Source organism: Salvia hispanica, chromosome 2, assembly GCF_023119035.1.
Source record: "Salvia hispanica cultivar TCC Black 2014 chromosome 2, UniMelb_Shisp_WGS_1.0, whole genome shotgun sequence".
Classification (NCBI taxonomy): Eukaryota; Viridiplantae; Streptophyta; class Magnoliopsida; order Lamiales; family Lamiaceae; genus Salvia; species Salvia hispanica.
In genome coordinates, this window is record NC_062966.1 from 12,707,343 (window position 1) to 12,727,721 (window position 20,379).

General features: G+C 37.9%; 3 protein-coding genes, 1 long non-coding RNA gene and 1 other non-coding gene across 6 annotated transcripts; 2 read left to right on the forward strand and 3 right to left on the reverse strand.

Moving 5' to 3' along the window:
* Positions 1–4,018: 4,018 nt before the first annotated feature.
* Positions 4,019–5,286, forward strand: LOC125208646. Of its 2 annotated transcripts, XR_007174154.1 has the most exons (3): positions 4,019–4,251; positions 4,332–4,596; positions 4,690–5,286. It is a non-coding gene; the product is annotated as an uncharacterized LOC125208646 (long non-coding RNA). The 2 variants fall into 2 exon arrangements; XR_007174153.1 differs by having other exon boundaries at positions 4,332–5,286.
* Positions 5,287–5,640: 354 nt separating this feature from the next.
* Positions 5,641–7,847, reverse strand: LOC125206307 (putative nuclease HARBI1). The gene is made up of 2 exons (XM_048105580.1): positions 7,550–7,847; positions 5,641–5,969 (listed from the first exon to the last, which is right to left on the reverse strand). The coding sequence occupies exons 1-2, from the start codon at positions 7,845–7,847 to the stop codon at positions 5,641–5,643; spliced, it is 627 nt and encodes a 208-aa protein (XP_047961537.1).
* A 4,868-nt stretch (positions 7,848–12,715) lies between these two features.
* On the forward strand, positions 12,716–13,644 carry LOC125208207 (ethylene-responsive transcription factor ERN1-like). Its single transcript, XM_048107790.1, has one exon. The coding sequence runs from the start codon at positions 12,729–12,731 to the stop codon at positions 13,464–13,466; it is 738 nt and encodes a 245-aa protein (XP_047963747.1). The 5' UTR covers positions 12,716–12,728; the 3' UTR covers positions 13,467–13,644.
* An 84-nt stretch (positions 13,645–13,728) lies between these two features.
* LOC125208208 (eukaryotic translation initiation factor NCBP-like) lies at positions 13,729–16,058 on the reverse strand. Its single transcript, XM_048107791.1, has 6 exons — positions 15,875–16,058; positions 15,012–15,107; positions 14,807–14,911; positions 14,641–14,718; positions 14,140–14,259; positions 13,729–14,047 (listed from the first exon to the last, which is right to left on the reverse strand). The coding sequence occupies exons 1-6, from the start codon at positions 15,989–15,991 to the stop codon at positions 13,916–13,918; spliced, it is 648 nt and encodes a 215-aa protein (XP_047963748.1). The 5' UTR covers positions 15,992–16,058; the 3' UTR covers positions 13,729–13,915.
* Positions 16,059–18,923: 2,865 nt separating this feature from the next.
* On the reverse strand, positions 18,924–19,003 carry LOC125208734. The gene has a single exon (XR_007174213.1). It is a non-coding gene; the product is annotated as a small nucleolar RNA SNORD36 (small nucleolar RNA).
* Positions 19,004–20,379: the final 1,376 nt, after the last annotated feature.

A 20,379-nucleotide genomic window follows, 5' to 3' on the forward strand; every position in this document is an offset into this window, starting at 1 on the left:
GGTTATGAGTTTGATTTAAGTACGAAGCGGACGGAAGTGTTCGACCAGCTGAAAGCTATCCCAGGTATGACTGAAACAACAATTCTACATTTCGAGGAAGCTTGTAAAAGGAACCGGAGCTTATGGACCTGTTTCGGAGTTTACCCGAAGTGTCTCGGCCAGCCTTTGTCCTAGACCTCCTGGAGATTGATCAGATGCTCTGATCAGTAGCGCTTCGTTATCCTCCGGTGTGGTTGCATTTTGTCTTCTATAAACACTCTATTGTTCTGGAGTGCTAGCATATCTATATTTTGATCAACTAAACTCCGCCTATTTGTGCATCTAGCTATGATCTTTTGGGTTGTATTATTTGTTGGAACATATATACTAAAAAACATTTTTCGAGTTTATTTTTGAATTTGATAAATTGCTTGTATATTGTAAACACTCTTCATTTAACGAGAATAATAAATGTTTTCTTCATACTGTGTATTTTACTTTAATGGGTATTGACCGTATTTAATTATATATTAAATTATATAATTAAAACGCCGGAAAGTAAAATCAGTCTAAGTCTTCTACATTGAAGGTTGGGTCGTGGAACAGGTCATCACAGTAGGTGGCCCAACCGGTACCTTGTAGAAGTAAAACTTTTTCACAACCTAGATAGACTTTGGCTACCTATCGTGAAAGGTTGCAGTGTCCATCCGAAAGTCGTCTTTACCTTGAGAATGACTAGTGACACTGGTGTGGTATAGCATTGAATGGATCTAAAGTATAGACACGTCTTTGTTGCTATCTACTGTAAGACGATGTCTTGGAGATTTAATATTTCCTAATCTTTGTAATAATATAGGACATGCGTTATTTAATCATACGCTACTTTGACTTATCAATAGGTGCGGGTTTTTCGCAACCCAATATTCCTGATATCTTGGGTAGTAGTAATTAATAACTAGTATGGTGTCAGTTTTATTATTACATTGAATCGTGTGCCTGCGTGGTTTGACTATATCCCCAAGAGGTGTTCGAGAGAAGTTTTATTATTCGGAAACCCGGCTGGTTTGGATTTAATCCAAGAATAAATAGAAAAGGAAAAGTATATTTTGATATACACCTCGTACTAGACAAACTCTTGGAAATAAAAGATATTAATTAATTTTAAGTCTATAGCAGACTACAAATTAATTAATGGATATAGAAAGTCTTAGACACGGAAAATAATATATTAAAGAGGTTAACCCGGATTGCTTGTAATCACGGATTGGATGGGCGGTCAATATTTCTTCTATAGTGGCACAAGAAATATTCCATTGGCCTTATATTAAATTATGGATTATAATTTAATTAGTAAAGAAGGTCCAATGGGGGAGGCCCAATCCAAGCCCCATAGATCCCTAACCTAGCCCATCATAAACTCTATAAATAAGAATGTAAGGAGATGAGACAAAATATGTTATCACAAACCCTAGCCTCCACACTTGGCTTTCTTGTCTTCTCCTTTAAGATTCTTATAATTTCTAAGAGATTCCTCCCACAAGGAATTTAGATCTATAGAGTTAAGGGTCATAGGTTAGAAGATCTTTGGTCTTGCATTCACAATCAAGCTTCAAGATCTACACGTGGAGAAGTAGCAAGCCACTTCGATTCTTTGGAGAATCATTGTTGTAAGTATTCAATAACATAATTTAATTTAAATTATGTGATTAATTGCGCAATTATATGTTTCTACATGTTCAAGCATGAAATTGAATCGACCCACATAATCACCTAAATAGATTCTTTTGTGGATTTATTTAATTTGCAATTTCCGTTGCGATTATCCCCAACATTATTTTGTTTGTCATACACTAGCACTTGACAATGTTTATGTGGAAAAAACTTATGTTCTGTGGTTTACAACACCTGTGATTTATGATGATGTTATCCCATTATTTTGAACCATTTCCTACATTAGTTAATAATTGGAGTGTTAATAATTTAGCTCAAGAATTTGTTGCTCGCATTGTTGAATCATTTTTGGGGGGCTTGATTACCATCACACAATTATCCCACACACATGCAAATAACAATGAGATCATACATTAGTGCAATAAGGACTAGACCCGATATGTGATCAGAACAAAAAGACATTTGTAGAAACACAAAGTTCAAACCTAAATGCAACCACCATTATTGAAACTTAAACCATAAGCCCTAACTAAAATATTACTAAAGGTGGCAAAACATATGGGGGCTGGCGGGGCAACAACTAGACAGTTAGAGGGCTGCTTTACGCGCTGGTGCAGCCGGACTCCACGACGCGCACGATGAGACTTTGGGCGACGAGTACAATGCCATCACCGGGAATCGTTTTGGAGCCTTGCTTCCAACCACTCCACCAGCCATAGTTGGCGACATTGGTTCAGTATAAGTCGACATCTCGTCAAAAAGCTTGCGGCGGATCCGTGTAGATGGATCGAGGAAGGGCGAGTTCACTTCATCCAGGTCAGTTGGTAAAGCAACATGGAACTCATAAGAAGCAGCTTTCGGTACGGGGGAATCCGTTATGACGATCAGCTCCGTTGTGTCGGATATGGTTATCACCTCGAGCGAGGGCTCCACATTCTCAGCCTCATTACCGAACATGGTAGATAAACGGCTATATTCGGGCTCGTCCCGGTAATAGTATGATCCCGCAAGGGGGTTGGTCTAACAAGAAATGGAAACATCTGTTAAACATGATATCAAAAAACTAAGGACTAAAGATGCCACACGACGATGACATACCCGAAAGATAAACTTCCATGTTGCGTCGTCTGCTACGATGATCTTTTCATCAAGGTCCCAACGCACTCCCAGTGTACCCACAACCTCATTGAAAGTCTAGAAGCGAACTCGGAGTAGTTCCAAGCGAATGACAATATCGGCACAAGTAATGTCATTGCCCAATCGAAGGTTAATGACCTTACTAGCCTCGTTCAGCGCCACATCAGTCACTGCGTCACCGTTCGAACCTTTCACAGGACGCAACTTGATCAACGTTGAAAGTAGCAACGTATCCATCGCTTCATTCCATTTTCCCCGGTAGAAGAACGTCGCTTGAGTAGGTATTTGTGGGTTCATTGCGTCGATCTGCTGTGAAGTGAGATATAAAGGTTGAACGAGTAGAAATCAACACCCTCGCCTTATATAATGGAAGATAACACAACCACTACTCTAACCTCATAAATGGTTATTGCTTGACCTATTAAATCAAAGTAGATAAAGGTCTAATCCCACAAAATTTTCGTTTCTTCATCCGCCGAGCTCGAACGAGTAGCCTCTTAGCCATCCATCTACCTCATTAATTGAGTTTACCGTTCGATATCATGAAGTATTGGTTATTTGAATATAAAAATCTAAATTAATCTTCACATAAGTAGTAATATTCTAAAAAATATGTTAGTCTTTTTATTTATATCCGTTACTATTTTCTCTATCCTTTATTTTGTTTGCTACAATATTTATATTTTTGCAAAAAATACTCTCCATTGCATATAGTATTTTTTATTTGGCAAATAAATTAGCATTTTCTTAGTAATGTCTTATTTTAAACTTCATTCCAAAAAATACTCTCCATTTTATAGTATTTTTTAGTTGGCAAATACATGTTGCGTGTTCTTAGTAATGTCTTATTTTAATATTCATTCAAAAAATACTCTCCATTGCATTTAGTATTTTTTATTTGGCAAATAAATTAGCATTTTCTTAGTAATGTCTTATTTTTTTAAACACCTAATCCGAAATGTATATATAAAAAATGTTATAAAAAATTACAACCAAATGAGTAGCCTACATTAGTGGAAATTATGTTTTTCCCCAAAGCTATTCCTCATTTTTTAAGTAACCAAAGTCAAAACAATGGGCGGTATTACCGCCTATTCAATATATTTTATTTAACAAAAAAGGTGAGCATTGCACATGTCTCAGGAGGTGTTTATCATGTAGACACAATTTCTCATAAATGAGGGAGTCTTTGCGTATGGGTATACTCATCTTCTTTAATGAATGCATCAAATACAAGCCAACCCATACACTTTTTCGCAGCTATCATGCAGGGACAACTCTTGTCAAAATTTAATGGGGTGTTGATAGGGGAAGATGGTCAATAAATATCAAGATGGAAGAGCGCTCATTATGTGTACAATCCTAAGAAACATTTCTACGGCGGACGATGATGCGTACGCTGCTTATCATAGGCTTCCATCTTTCATGAAAGTTTTTTCCGGAGCTCGCAACAAAGATGAGATTGTATGATTGTTTTCTGAATACTTTTCACGTTCTCAGCTTGTGTAAATCGAATTGCCTTACTGACTCTATACTGTGCATAGCGACTACCTCCGCAATGGGTTGCAGAGCATGGGGATGACCTGCCCTTCGACTGTCGGCTCATCATGCCAAATGGAAACCGATGGCCAGTTCGTTTGCTAAAAATTGCTAGTGGCTGTCATTTCTGCGTCTGGTGATCTGAATTTCGGCGCGATACTAATCTCTATGACGGTGAGAAACTTTCATTCACCCTCGTCAATGTGGGGATTTTCCATATTAAAAGATACAAGTCGGGTAGCGGCTGCCCACCAAGGGGTGATCTCGAAAGTTAGTCTCTTATGTACTTGACTCCATTGTCGTTGTTTTCAAAAAAAAATATTCAATCGTCTCCTTCCTCCAATATGTGTATAATGTTTATAGTGTTGACTGAGGAATAGGAGGACGAATAGGTCTACACTCCCGACATCGATTCGTCGGACGATTACACCCCATCCGAAGTTGATTCTGAATCGGCGGATGACAGTGATTACGCCGATGATAGGGGTGTGCTTGATGACGATCACTATCCGACGTGGACGTTGAAGCTAACCAAGGAACATATCAAGCCCACCATCGAAATACCGAATGAGTTTTGGCAAAGCCACATCCATGACGTAGCAGTGCAGAACGTAGTGCACTTTCTTGTTGACGGGCAGACATAGCGTATGTTGCTCAAACATAATTCGGGCAGGATTTGGATCAAGCACGGCTTGCGTCGGTTCAAAGATGCCAACGCTTTGTTCCCGGGTGTTCGTTGCCATTTTAAGCTCGTCGATGCTCGAGACATCCAGTTCTACGTATGGTTTGATCGACCCTGGGGATGTTGTGTGTTTGTATGATATCTCTGCCATGTTGTTAGTAGTTTCGTGTTGATTTGTGCACCGATTTTAACCTTTGTGTAATAATGGTAGCACTTGTGTTTGTTAAGTGAGGATCGGCTTTGGAATACACTTCGAAGTCATCCGTGTTGTGGTTGCATATTCGCACTATCTTTTGATCAATATTATGGTTCATGGCAGTTTGTGTAAGTGAGATCCATGTGTAGTGTTGCTCTGTCGTTAAACGATCATCATAAAGCAACATAACCAACAAATATAATAATGGCTTACAAGAACTTAAATCAATTACATCTCGGTGGTCATTAAAACGTACATAATAAACTCCACAGTTTAGATAAAACAAAGCACTACACATAGGTCAAATCCTCATTTGCTCGTCCCACATTGCTTGAGATAGGTCGTCCCTCATCTTAATCCATGAAGCAGATGGTTCGATACTGCAAATGTAATCAGTCACCGCATCCTCGGCTTCAACCCCCGTGTCATCACTTGTTTAAGATTCCAATTCCTCCTCAATGGGGTCCACCTCCATTTGACTACGAATGAAATTATGAAGTAAGAAACAAGCGATAATCAACCCTGTTTGAACTTCTATTGGGTAGAAACTGGCACTTTGGAGTATGCCCCACCGCATTTTAAGCACTGTGAATGAACGCTCGATGATATTCATCGCCTTCGTGTGCTTGAGATTAAATAACTCCTTGGGTGATTGCGGGGCTGCATTCCCCGGTCCCCACTCTTTCAAATGGTTTCGAACACCTTTGTACGGTGTCACAAATCCCTCACAATTGGAGTAAGCATTATCACATAGATAATAACAACCTGAATAACATAGCATCAGCAGCCAAAACCTATTGCAATTGATCAATTGTCTGACATAATTGATAAGGCTAATTTCATGCATCGGTTATATGGTGAAAAACACTATATTTTACTGGGTCTAACACAGTTTTTAAGCCAGGTGTGTGGCGGAATCGCTAGATCCAGGAAGAGCCGGAGGAAATGGACTAGCGAAGGAAAATAAAGGAAAGTGAGCGGAATTGAAGAGAAAGGAATGGCTAGACGAAGGAAGTTAATAGCTGAGGGCAACAAAGACTATTCATACCTCGCTGGACCCACTTCGACGCCCATAAATAAAGGAGCATGCAGCACACGCCAGATATATGATTTTGCTCTGAAGCTCACACACACACACACACACACTTGGGAAAAAATGGGAATTCTGGGGTAGTAGTAGGTTTCTAGGGGTTCATCTTCAGTGAAAATCAGTCGTAACACCGTCCTTGCGAAGGGCGAAGATACAATCTATTTACATTCTATTTTGCACTTTAATTCCGTCGAACTTCACGTTTTGGAAGTCGATTTGGTTGTTGCTACTTACCGATTTATCTATGCATTGAGTTTCTGTCATGATGGTGTTTATCTTGTTTTGATCTACGTTGATTCTGTGTTGTTTGAAGTTTAATTTTGGCAGTTACATGTTAATCTCTATTTTGGACAATTCTGTGCTTGATATGGGAAATACGGCTGTGGATCTAAATTGTTGTTGCTGATTGGTGGTTGTTTGTTGAATCTGAAGCTATGGATTTACTTTCGGTCGGAGTTTGTGTCGGATGCTTGGATCCGGAGTGGATTTAGCATTCGAGGTTGGATCTGAACAGGGGAATCAAGTTGTGCATGGATTTCGGACTCTTTTGCTCTCTTTGCAGTTTACTCCGTCTAGTAGCCGTAGATCTGTTTAATTTTTAATTGTTCTTCGTTAAATTGTTTAAATCCAGTCTGTTTCGGTTCCGATTCGTGTTCTATCTCTGTTTCTACTGAGTTTTTTATGCAATTTGATTTGAAGAAGATGATGTCGCTGTTAGTTAGTACTTTAGTTAGTTGTTTTCCAGCTTTTCGTCCGTACTCTGCTTTTTCAGCAAATGGTCCCCACCGTCAGTTTATTTCCCAGGTCTAGGTAATTTAGAATAGTTTCTTAGATCTAGTGATTGTCTTGTTTTCCAGTTTACATGCAAGATTTCTATTCTCCCTAGATCTAGCTGTTAGCGTAGCAAATTTCAGTTCCAAGTTTAGTTTAATTTCCTCAACCCAAAAATGCGTGGCAGCAACCAACCCAAAATAGTCCCGAATCCTTGAGCATGTCTAATTTCGCATCCATCTCTGTGGGATCGATCCCTACTTCCCTGTGCTAATTTTAGTATACGTGGTTGAGGGTTTTTGAAGAGGTATTCTGTGTGTCCAACAACTGAGATCTTCCGAGATCCGTGAGTTCCTAGACCCTGTGATCTAGTGAATTTGCTGGACCTAGGAAGCTTGTTATTTCTTACTGTGCACACAGTCTAAACCCAGAAGCTTCAATAATATACAAATATTTCGCAGCAGTTTACACAGTAGAGTCATACCTTTTGGCACTTGTAGCCCAAGTGATCTGGTCACTGCGTCACGTAAAATTCTTGCATCCCCGGCCGATCCTTCCCAGCCCGGCAACAAGTACACGAAACGTAGTCGCTGATCACAGATGGCGAGCGTGTTTGTTGTTATTTGGCCTTTCCTGTTACGGTACCTAGAAATATCTGCAAGGGGGACACAGACATTGGTGTGCATCCCATCTAAAGCTCCAAGGCAGCCCTGCAATGTTAAGGAGGTTATCATATTGATGACAAAGAGGTCAATATGTAACAAAACATAAACAGACGTCATCTTAGTAATCATACCTTAAAGTCTTAAACCACTTCCATCTAGAATCGGTACACTCATCATCAATAGGAGTAGGTTGAACTAAAAAATGTTGCGTGCGGGGAGAGCACACCTCGAAGCACAAGATGAATGTATCGTGACACAGTTTGTGAAGAGCTCATAAAATCATAGCCAACAATTCATGTATTCTTGTGGTGAGATAGAACACATAGAAACATCGCTACTTGCTCCTCTACGGTGATGAATTTTTGGTCAATTAGACCACTCTTATCCCTAAGAACACGACATAATCGACCAAATGTATTTATGTCCATCCGTAAGTTGTCAATACAAGATCGATCGGTGAGACGGACGAGCCTGCAGAGCTCAGATCAACCATTTCACCCGCTAATTCTCTACTCGCCCGTTTTCTTTTACGACCGGTAGTTCCAATTAGTGATAGAATCATTTGTACCAGGAGCATGTTCATTTGATGGTTCCTTAAAATTTCTTCTATCAAAAGCATTATGGTGGTCAATTCTTCCAATTTTCTTGACTGTATGGAGGAAGACGATTTTACAATACCCATTCCATACAAAACAAAACAATTCTAATGTGTGTGGGTGTGTGTGTAGCTTGAATGTTAGCTATCCTCTACAGACCATCCAAAACACTCATGAGAACAATAATATCGTGAACCAATCCAAACAAACTATGCTATCAACGAAATCCAAAATCATACACGATTTACAATTCGAATAATAAGAACGAAAATTTGGTAACATACAACAGCCAAGGTTACAACACAGTAGACATATGAAGCACATAACCTGGCAAACTTTGTCAATAATTCAGAATTTGAAACGCTCTTGTACATAGAAACCTATATGTAGCTGAAATTGTGGAAAACGGCAAATACCTTGCGAATTATGTGTTCGTCGGCCATGGCGATTTCCGTCAATAGTGCAGATATGTTCTGATTCAGATCCCCTTTCGCATCTACCAACAGAGTTGCCCCTTGCTCGATTGATTCTCGGTTGAGGGGAAAAAAACCATTTTAAAAGATGCAAAATATGGGCAATTATGCAATTGAGATCAACACGAGGGCATACCGTATACAGATCTGTGTTTCGACGGCGGTGATAACCCGTCACAGTCGACAAATTGAAGGTCGTCGTCTCCAATTTCTAGCGATTGAAGAGTGATGTAGAGGGGCATAAAGGTCTAATTTGGATGGAGAAGTGTATCGGAGATTTCTCAATTTCTTATGTCGGCCGAATTTTGGGGTATAGCATAATATGGATGGATCGCATTGTTGTATGAGTTTCTACCAGGTCACAATTTTTGTACCGGATCCTAGTTGTAGTCTAACATGGAAACCAAACACCAGGATAGGGGTAGATAAAGCCTTCTATACATGGCTAACGGGCCAATCAAACGTGCCCTTAGGGCTTGATTGATTGGTAGTAATACGTCCGATAGAGATAGTTATATAGGCTTTTCTAGCTGATTGATTGGAATGTTAGTCTACCCACTTGACCCGGGTTTGTTTTCTTGACCCGCTAAAATTTAGTTTATTATCTACTCCCTCCGTTCCATAGTAATAGAGTCATTTTGCCATTTTGGTATGTTCCATAGTAATAGAGTCATTGCCTTTTTTAGTAAAAGTTGACACATTTTCCACACCTACTTTACTCTCTCTTACTTTTTTATTTCTTCATCTCTCTACCTTTTTCATTTTCCACTTTATTCTCGCTTTACTTAACTCACCTAATACAATTTTTCTTAATCTCCGTGCCGAAAAGAAACGCCTCCATTACTATGGAACGGAGGGAGTACAATTCACAGAATAAACAATATCACCAACACCCCTCCAATAGTGTGAAACCCAAATTTCCACATAGAATTTAGGGCACTTTGTGGACCATTTTGCCCTTCAATTCCTCTTCTTCTTCTTCTTCTTCTTCTTCTTCTTCTTCTTCTTCTTCTTCTTCTTCTTCTTCTTCTTCTTCTTCTTCTTCGTTGTGGCCTCACCCCAAATTGAAGTGAGAGCTCCAACACTTGAGTTTCTCCAGCTGTGGCCATAAGCGGACGATCAATTTAGAGGAGAAGAGAGTTTGCGTAGAAATGACGGGCGAACAAACTCAGACTAAGGTTTGTCTATTTCCCCTCAATTGGCTTCCCTCTGTTACCCTTTTTGATTGAATTCACAAATCGATCTTGCTGATATGTTTCTGATATGGCGTCGAAGGGTTAGGGTTCCTTTTGTTACCATTTTTTGTCGAATTCAGAAACCGATTTTGCATTTCTGGTTCTGATATTGTGTCGAAGGGTTTGGATTCCCCTCTGTTACCATTTTTGTTCGAATTCACAAATCGATTTTGCATTTACAGTTCTGTTATTGCATTGAAGGGAGAAGGTTCCCTCTGTAACCATTTTCTGTCGAATTTCACAAATGGATTTCGCACTTAGAGCATCTCCAGTGGGCGGATGTCCCCCACGGACATCCACTAAGGACTTCCCAAAAACATTTCTTGCCATGTCACTGGGACTTCCCATCCCACTGCCACATCACTAGGACTTCCCCTGCACAATCCGCCCTTCCCATCGCCCTTCCCGCGCGGATTTCCCGCAATAAAAAAAATCACAATTATTTAATTACGTTACAGAATTAAAATTTTGACACGGAATACGGGGAAATGAAGTTCAACGAGCCGTATATATAGAGTTTAAAAAAAAAATTAAACTCGGACGTCCGCGGTGGACGTCCGACCGACGCCACAATGGCGGACGTCCACCCGCCCGTCGCCAGGATATCCGAGGACGTCTGATGTCCGACTTATTTTGTTCCAATGGCGGACGTCCCGGTCGCCCGTCGCGGAAGTCCGACCGGACGTCCGCCGTTGGAGATGCTCTTAGAGGTTCTGATATTGCATCGAAAGTTAGATATAATGTTTTTTGTTGACCACTTGTTCCACAAATTTCCACTATTATTTCTTTAATTCTAAAGAGTACTTTTCAATAGAAATATTTCTGTAATTTGAATAAATTGATATCCTAATATTCCTGCAGTTTGGATTGAGCATCTTAGAACCTATGTTGATACCAAAATTCTACATTTTATTTCAGCGAATGACATAAATTACCAACTATGTATATATATTCTGGATGAAGAAACAACAGACATATGAAATCAATCAAGCTCGCCACATAATGTCATGAATAAAAACTTGATGAGTAATTCCCCGATTGAGAGCCAACACAAATCAACTGCCCCAAATTTGTAGAAAAAGAAAGGTACAGATAAAGCATAGCAAATTAACAAACATATAGTGAGCACAATACAGACTGCAGTCGACGATTTACAAAACAAAAATATGCTGTTCTAAAACCAGAAACCCTTCAACATAGACTAAGTTCCGGGAATTATCATAACATTATAGAGAGTAAATACGTGAATCGAAACCATGTCTGATTATACGCAGTGGAGCGTCGAGCGTCAATCTACGCCTCTTCCCCCATCCACAAGCCACCGAGAGTCTCTCTCAATTGAGGTATGTATATGATTTCTAAAAGGCAATGCTGAAATTGGAAGGAAGAAAATTTCAAAAAAATTTGATTCCCGCTAAGCTAAAAAACAAGGGTAATTTGGAGAATGCAAATTGGGAACAATGACTGCTATATCACCTATCAAACACCAGTTTGTCAAACCTAAGTTAACAATGTCGATAATCAAATACTGATATGGGATTACAAACTCTGCCCCAAAATTATGAAAAAGCATATTACTAACTTATCTGAGATTTTCCTTTTCTCGACAATCAATCGAACCCTTAGTTTTTCAATTGGCAAATTAAAATAATGAAATTTAAAGCGTTAGAAAAGTATGGATTTATATAGTAAGATACAATAGAGGCGTGAAAGTCCAAAAACCATTTAAGTAATGACGAATGAGAAGGTTTGGGAGAAGAAAAAAAATTGTGTGCGCTTACGCATATGAATGGCGACTCCTCCTTGTTTCTCCCTCTCGCAGCCACCAATGACGTAAAATATTCTTCCAAACCAATAATGATAAGCACGCCTTCTCATATAGCGGAGTATATTATGTTTCACAAGTCAAAAGTAGTCGAATACTGCCAAATGAGCTCTTTTTGGGATAGAAAGGGACAACTAACCTCAATTAGCATCTTGCTTAGCCTTATTCTTAGATGCTCATTTCCCATTAAACCCACTATAAATTATTACAACCCCTTTTTATCAAAATTAAAATCAATATGAGAATCAAGAACATATCTTCCACAATTAGTGTCTAATTAATGAAGAGAAGAAAAGATGTAGACTTATATAAATTGATTGTATTTTTCGTATAAGGATGTGTTCTATAAATAGTTGATGTAGCAGAGGCAGAAGAAGACCCCTTTTTGTTTTCGCCATACTTCAGTTTCTATCACTTCCAGCTTTTATCGGTCACCAAATAAGAGCATCTGCTTTTCATACTCAAATCAAACTAATTGAACAAGCAGCAGTAGCATAGACTGCATAGTACTACTAATAAATTAATACTAGTTTTGTTGTTGGTTTGTAATTATGAATAGTAATTAGTCTTTGGAGGAGGAGGGTGTCTAGTTTTGCTCCAAGTGGCAAGCTCTCGTGCATCGGGACTAGAAGACAAACATACCCAGCCAAACAACAAATAACCAAATACCCCTCTAAGAAATTGTAATAATAATTCTTTGTTGACCCGGCCCGCCCCACACAACATCTTTTATATTACCATTCCTCTCCTAACGTTGTTGCTTTACAAGTAAAACGTATGTCGCCTTCATCTACTAATTAAAATAGCTATAAATAGGTGCTACACAAACAAATGATGGCATAAACAAAGTGTTAACCTTGTCAATTCCAATGGAAATTAAGTTCCAACAGCAACAGCAGGAGAAAGTGAAGCTCCCCCCAACCAAAACCACCAAAATGAAAGCAGGCAGCCGCAGAAACAGCAACAAATTCATCGGAGTTAGACAAAGGCCTTCCGGGAGATGGGTGGCAGAGATCAAAGACACAACGCAGAAGATAAGAATGTGGCTGGGAACCTTCGAGAGCGCTGAAGAAGCTGCTCGTGCCTACGACGAGGCCGCCTGCCTCCTCCGCGGCTCCAACACTCGCACCAATTTCGTCACTCAGGTTTCCTCCAACTCCCCTCTTGCATCCCGCATCAACATGCTTCTCAACAACAACAAAATCAATAGCGCAAATGCAAATGCAAATCCAAATCCAAAACCAAAGAAGAAGCACCTGCAGCCTCAGCCAACGTCTAGTCAAGACGTGGAATCATCGACGAGCACTAGTCCCTTGTTTGAAGATGATGTCTATAAGCCTGATTTGGGTCAATTAGTCGATGATGCAGCGGAGGGATGGGGTTTTGGTAGAGGTTTTCTGTTGCCTCAGGCTCAGGAGATGATGATGTTGGAGCTGCCAGATGAGAATTCGGAGCTGTTCGAATTCGAGCGCATCAAAGTTGAGAGGCAGATTTCAGCTTCGCTTTATGCCATAAATGGTCTTCACGACTATATGGAGACTGTCTACGATCCAAGCGATGCTTTCTGGGATCTTCCTCCTCTATCTAATCTAAATCTCCCTTCTTAACCTCATTATTTCCTCAGTCTTAACTTACTTTTCTAGCTCTATCAACAAACCACCACAATATTCAATCTGTGATGCCGATTGCAAGAAATCCTCTGTAACTTCTTTTGTGCTCTATTGATAAAAGGCAGAGAGCTGGAACAATACTAGCTCCGCCTAATATATAGATATATAGAGCTTACACCAATTCCATGTAATACATTGTAATTCGATTTTGCAGTATTACCATCATTCAAGAAGCCAATAAATAATCAGACAACGGATCTAGGTTGTTGGGAACGTTTCTCTCAATAAGACGTAAGTGCATGTTTAAAACAAAATATTTGACTTATACATGAAAATCCAAATCATGTGGATTAGTTGAACATCAACATTGAAACCGTATCACCTCTCTCTTAGTTTAGGAGAGCCTCTCAAGCAGAAGCATTCTTCCAGTATGAGTAGGGCAATTCCTATCCTCTCAACCATGTGTTTCGATATGAGGAGTTGTCACGTAGTGAAGCATCGTGGGGCTTGTATTCCATCACATAGCTGTGGGGAAGCTTTAGATGCCGCTTGATCGAGTCCCTCAGAGCCATCACAGCCTGATCGTACCAAAAAAAAGAAAACATGTTCACCATACAAGGAAAGACGAGGATTATAAGAATACGTTTGTATTACAAGAAAAGCACCCAACCTGATGATCAGATGCATTGCGGTTCCAAACACTCAATATATCCTCATTAAAACGGATACTCAGTACTGCACCACAAATATTATCGCCATAATCAAGTTGATCTCCTACCAACGCTAGAACCTGGAGGTCAACAGCTATGCAACAATTAGTAGGTAGCTTTTCAGATTAAAAATCAGTGCATATTATAAGTAGCTTACATAATTAAATAAGATACATGCACCAACACACACACATATAAAAAAACAATCCACCTAGTAATCACAAGACCAGATTAATATACTACTTAGCTCCGATAGATGATATCTGTTCAGAAAGTACTATATTATCAAAGCCAACTGAACATAGACAGGGACACCAGAAAGGTTGCTAAAATGACAGCTCTGCAAGTTGTTTTAAATTACACCATGGGTGTGTGGACTTATATAGGTGGGGGTTAAGATTAAGATATTTACTCCAGCAGGAAAAAGAGGATCGTTTTTATTGGGTAGTTAGTTTCCATACCAGGTCCTCCCAGAAACGGCCTGACACAGCCTTCTTAAGTCGGATAATCCATTTCCCACCATTGCGGTTAGCAAAATCCTGATAAAAGAATATAAACTTGAGAGATTACAATCCATGAAAATAAAAGAAGCAAAAATTTAAAAGCTACTGGAATAACCCTATGTACCTCCCATAGCGGACGGATACCGTCCTTGAATAGATGCAAATCTGTTGGGCTTGGCAAAGTTGAAGGGCGGGCTAGGTGACAATAGCATACCCAAAAGGCTTCAACCTGAACCAGTCATGATGGATTCGAGAATACAAACTTTAGTTGAGGTGAAGGCCAAATCTTCACTGCCTCCAAAAATCATTCATGCAGCAAAAGAACTTACCGTACTGAAATCCACTATCTTCTTAATATTATCCTCGTACGATGTTTGAGTTCTGACTCCAGGAGTTCGACGAGTGTACCAAAATACAAATTTGTTCTGAAGGTGATATATTTTGCATAGATTAGAACCAGGAGAGTGGATTTGTAGCAATACATTAGCAATAGTTTATTCATTATGCAACTTCCATCTAGCTAGCTTCGGTCTCAAGGAATAATGTACTATCAATGAAAAACATATAACCATGCTTCGATCGAACGGATTCTGGAATGGTCTATACTAATAAACCCACTGGTGGTAATCTAAATTGGAGATGGAAGAGTTTTAAAATTGGAGAATTATATATTAGTGAAGAAGACACTAATCTAATCCACCCTCATTTAGAATCGAATGAAATGAGACATGACTATGTAGATATAAGATTTCATCACTGTACCACTGCTCACTACATATGTCATGATTTTCAAACTGAACTTCCAAACATGAATATATGTCAAAATGTAAGTAACCGAATCAGTCTTGTTTGTTAATTGGATCTTTTAGCCTTGTCAAGATATAGTATTGGCTCATTTAATCAAATCGAAATAACGTTCGGAATTGATTGTGCAAGGCATCCCCGATTGATTTAGGGGAAATGGTCCATGAACACAATAGACCAAAAACAAAAATGAAATAAGTGAAAATAAAGTAAGAGGGCAAAGAAAAACAACCGAGGGTTGTTTCAATTCGATGGTGAATTTGTTGATTAGCAAACAAGCGCTTGCCACGAGAAAGATTAATGCTTGAATAGCATAACAGGAAAAGCGGAATATTGCAGTAAGAAAATAAAGATGATGTAAAACTGAGAAAAAAGGGGGGAAACGAACTCTGAGGGGATGCAGACCGGCCTTGAGATCGAGGACAAGGCGTTCTCTATCTTCGTCGGAGGATGTCTGGTTGTTATTGTTGGCGTCGTTTTCGTTTTTCACCGATACCGATTCCATTTTTAATCCCTAACTCTCTCTCTCTCTCTGATAAACCTAAGTCGGAAATTGATTTTATTTACAGTCGTTGAATGAGGAAACAGGAAAGGTGCTTATGTGTCATAACTTTATACCTGATATTTGGGCTTGTTTGTTGTGGGCTTATTTGACGACCCATTTAGCTGGGCTGAAACCATATATACCACCATATAAGTGGGCACCCTAATGAAAGTTAATACTATCATCTAAATTTTTAAAAATGGAATTGCTTCTAAAATTAATCGAATAGTATGACATTTTAGACTCATTGATTATTTAATTACCCCGAGTTAATTGATTCACTATTTATTTTGCAAAATCATATGCAAAAAACGTATAGATTCATATGCAACAAAATTTTCTGCTCGATTTTTCATCCTACTTCACTTTCTAATTCACATAATCATACGAGTAAGCTCTCCCCTCCTTCTCTCTCTTTCTAAGTATGCTTGTATATATACACGTGCGAGGGTGTGTTTGTATTTGTGTTGTGCGTGAAGTAGAGCATTGATAAAATTCTTAAATTTGGTGTGTTTGAAAAATGGTGTCCACAAATGAGGCACTTTTTTTAATAAGATAAAAAAAAAGGAGTATATGAAAAAGATTAAGGAGATTTGTCCAAACCGTGATTAGCCTGAATTTTATGCATTTAAGTTATAATATTATAGTTTGGACTGGGTTGTCAAAATAAATATCGGGTATAAGATACTCAATATCTGATATTGTTTGTGTTAAAATGACAACACCTCCTAAAGTAACACCATACCACCATTTTTAGTCAATCATTTATATACATGGACGAATAATCAACTGTCATGTGACAATCATAAAAAATGTTCAAGGGCAAATTTTCACAGGCTGCAATATCCAATACGCTAGACTACAATTTTTTCCACTTGCAATATCCAATAGGTTGGACTGCAATCTATAGATTGCAGTCTAGATTGCAGTCTAGTGTATTGGATAGGTTGCAATCTAGTTAGTGTATTGGATATTGCAATGTAGCATTTATAATATTGCAGTGTAGCATGGTGTCACGGTGTCATTTTAAGAGGTGTTGTCATTTTAACGCAACCCTACCTGCTATAAAGAAACAGAAACCATATTTGTTATAGTTTTGAATAAAAAAATCTCATATTTTCTCCTCCTATAATCCTTATTCTTTGATACAATTTCATATTGTTTAGTTTCCTTTGTTGCTAACCATGGAGGATGAATCCCTTCGGGGACATTCGATAAAATTGGAACGAAACTATGGAGGATGATGAGAATAATATATTCTCTGATTCCCCAAATTTCTATCCTTCCCAAAATTCAGAAATGTACAACAATGATGAGGGTGTTGGCATACGGGACAACAGCCAACTTACACGACGAATATTTGAGAATGAGCGTACAACTTATTCGCAAATCTCTCATCAAGTTCGTTGAAGGTGTAATTTCTAACTTTGGCGACGAGTACTTGCGAAGGTCCACCGGGAATGGAAGAATTGTCCCACTTCATGGGCCGGACAATATGCTGAAAGAAGCAAGAATCCGACAATCATCTTAGAAGCAGTAGCATCTTAAGATCCATGGATCTGACACGCTTTTTTTTTTGGAACTCCGAGTTCGAGAAATGATATTAATGTGCTTGACCAATCTCTTGTTTTTGATGATATTTTGGAAGGTCAAGTACTGAAGGTCATGATATAGTAAATGGTCACGAAAAAAATATGAGATATTATATCACTGAAGACATATATCCTTAATGGTCGGCATTTGTCAAATCTATTCCAAGTCCACAAACGATGAAGTACAAGTTGTTTACCACCAAGTGCCCGCGCGAAAAAATATTGATCAAGCTTTTAGTGATATTATGGAAAAAATAATGATTGTTTTTATCAAATGTCCATTGTGATATTAGAGGAAAATAATAATTGTTTGCATAATCTTGCACAATATGATAGTGGAAGACAGAAGAAACATGTAGCTGAACTATTGTTATCCTGCAGAGTTCATTCAAGATAAACTTGGACAAAGCAGTCGTGAAAATGAAGATGAAGACGAGAATAATGATTTCATACAAACTACGAATGAGATTGCAAGTCTAGCTTCTTATATGAAAAATAAAGCACGACTTCTTAATAGAGAAGCTCACAAAGCTCAGTCTAAACGATTTGGTTGAGGACAAAATTTACCGAATCACAACTTAATGTCTAATTTTCATCTTATGTTTTAAGCATCAATTATGTATTTTCAATTATCGTAATTTATGTTTTTGTTTGTTGTTTTCATAATTTTTAGTTTGTTATTTAATTGTGTTTTTTATAAATTTTATTGTGTAATATTAAAAAAATTATATAATAATATTATTAAAAAATAATAATATAAATAATAAATATACAATAGCGTAGTTGGATGGTCAGGAATCTGAACAAATAAAAACTTTAAATATTGTACAAACTCAAAACTATAATCTAAATCATTGAAAAATATAACAGATCACAAAAAAACATTTAACAAGAAAATGTCAAAATTTCAACGGTAGTCAATGATTGATGTTGTGTTGATATTGTGTGTTGAGAAGTTTTGAATTTGTATAATATAGAAATTTGAATTTTATCACTACCCTGTATGGTCATTGATAAATCTAGAAAATGCGTCATTGGAATTGGACTTGAATGAATATTGATAATGTGAAAAATGACATAAAAAAATACTATAAATTAACTAAATATTGTTAAAGTGGATAATTGAGTTGGATGGTAGCTAAACATAATTTATAGTAGAACAATTATAATTAAGCTTTCGGGTCAGGGGTCGACCACCCCTTATCCCTGAATCCGCCCACTGAAGTGAGAGATTAGTATATATAGGAATTGATAAATTCAAGATATAATTTGAACCTGAAAACTTGAAATAAAAATGAGACAGGGCATCAGTTTTAAAAAGCTCGATTTTGCAGCTTCACGGTTTGATAAGCACAAAATACAAATAACTCATCATCTGCCCAGAAAAATCAAAATGCGTACATATACAACAGTAGGCCAAAGAAAAGAATCAAGCAAACCTAAATCGATACGATTCTTCATAAACAATTGGCACTAGTAAATAATTTGTCACCGTTTGACACGAGTTAAAACAATGGTAATGGAGTAGTACAAACTACAAACCAATAACTTTTCAACATCGAAATCAAATAGCGACGTGTATGAAGCAGAATAAGGAACAAGACAAAAGGTGTGATGTTCCTAGCACTCAATTACTGTTTCAACTCATTATGCGCCTCCGTCTGAACCTAAATGGTAACTAATTTGCACATTTCACGCACCACCAATAGATTATTCAAGAGGCAGTGCATCAAATTTTCCTAAATACGTAAAAAAATGATTCCTAATTTACAAGTGGAAGATAGAAGATGTCAAAGGATTATTTATGTAGCTAAAACACAGTAGCCTGTCATAAAAGGCCTAAATTTTAGTGTTGGCCTCCTAACTAAACCAAAACTGAGACGAGTCAATACGATTAATCGTAGATCCTCAACAGGAAACTCAAAGAGGCACAAAAGAATCACAAAATTTATAAACGGAAGGAGAGTAACAGTTTGAGTTTATAGCAGCAGATCTAGGGTTTTCATATTTCTCTCTCTAAGTGGGCCGTGCAAAAATATGTTTACTGTTGGGCTCAGACTTATATTCAAATACTATCAACATTTACTTTTGGATCTTCTTAAATCGGAGCGGATCGCTCATTCATATAATACACCATTTTATACTACACTAATAAAATAATGACACGTGGATATTTTTTAAATTAATAAAATAAAATACTAAATGATTAGTTATCATCATACGTTTAATCATACACCAATATAATAGCTCACGTATTCTTCAAAAAGGAAATAACAAACTAAAACCTAAAATCTAAACCCTAGACATTTCATTTATTCAATTCCCATTAAAAATCATAAAAAGAGCTTAGCGCCGAAAAGTGTCTGCATTCTTATTCTAAGTTCAAATAAAGAAGATTTCCAAGTTTTCATTTATTCTAAGTTTCTTCCTTCTAATTCTCTAAGTTAAGTGCAAACAGAGAAATCTAGTCTCAGAGTTAGCTCGTAGCGTTTTGGCACTGCAAAATGTGGAGGTCTTGATTGCCCTTCAAATTGCCAGATTGATTCCTCTTGAATTTCCATCTTAGCACTATCTGCTGTCAATTCTTTTGATTCTTTGTGTTTTTATATGAATTAATTGACTTTAAATGGGTGGATTAGCTGTAGTGGTTGGCTAGATATTCCATTAATGTGAAAAATATCCATTACTTAAACAAATCAAGGAGCAATAGAAAATGGGGAAAAAACAAAAGAATGATAAATAACAAAGTGAAGTGGA

Coding starts and splice junctions, on each gene's coding strand:
- LOC125206307 (XM_048105580.1), bottom strand. CDS start 7,847: ATGACGTCTGTTTATGTTTTGTTACATATTGACCTCTTTGTCATCAAT. Junction 5,970..7,549: donor TGGGCTACAAGTGCCAAAAG/GTATGACTCTAC, acceptor TATGTTATTCAG/GTTGTTATTATCTATGTGAT.
- LOC125208207 (XM_048107790.1), top strand. CDS start 12,729: ATGGAAATTAAGTTCCAACAGCAACAGCAGGAGAAAGTGAAGCTCCCC.
- LOC125208208 (XM_048107791.1), bottom strand. CDS start 15,991: ATGGAATCGGTATCGGTGAAAAACGAAAACGACGCCAACAATAACAAC. Junction 14,912..15,011: donor AGATAGTGGATTTCAGTACG/GTAAGTTCTTTT, acceptor TGACTGGTTCAG/GTTGAAGCCTTTTGGGTATG. Junction 14,048..14,139: donor GCAATGCATCTGATCATCAG/GTTGGGTGCTTT, acceptor TGGTACGATCAG/GCTGTGATGGCTCTGAGGGA.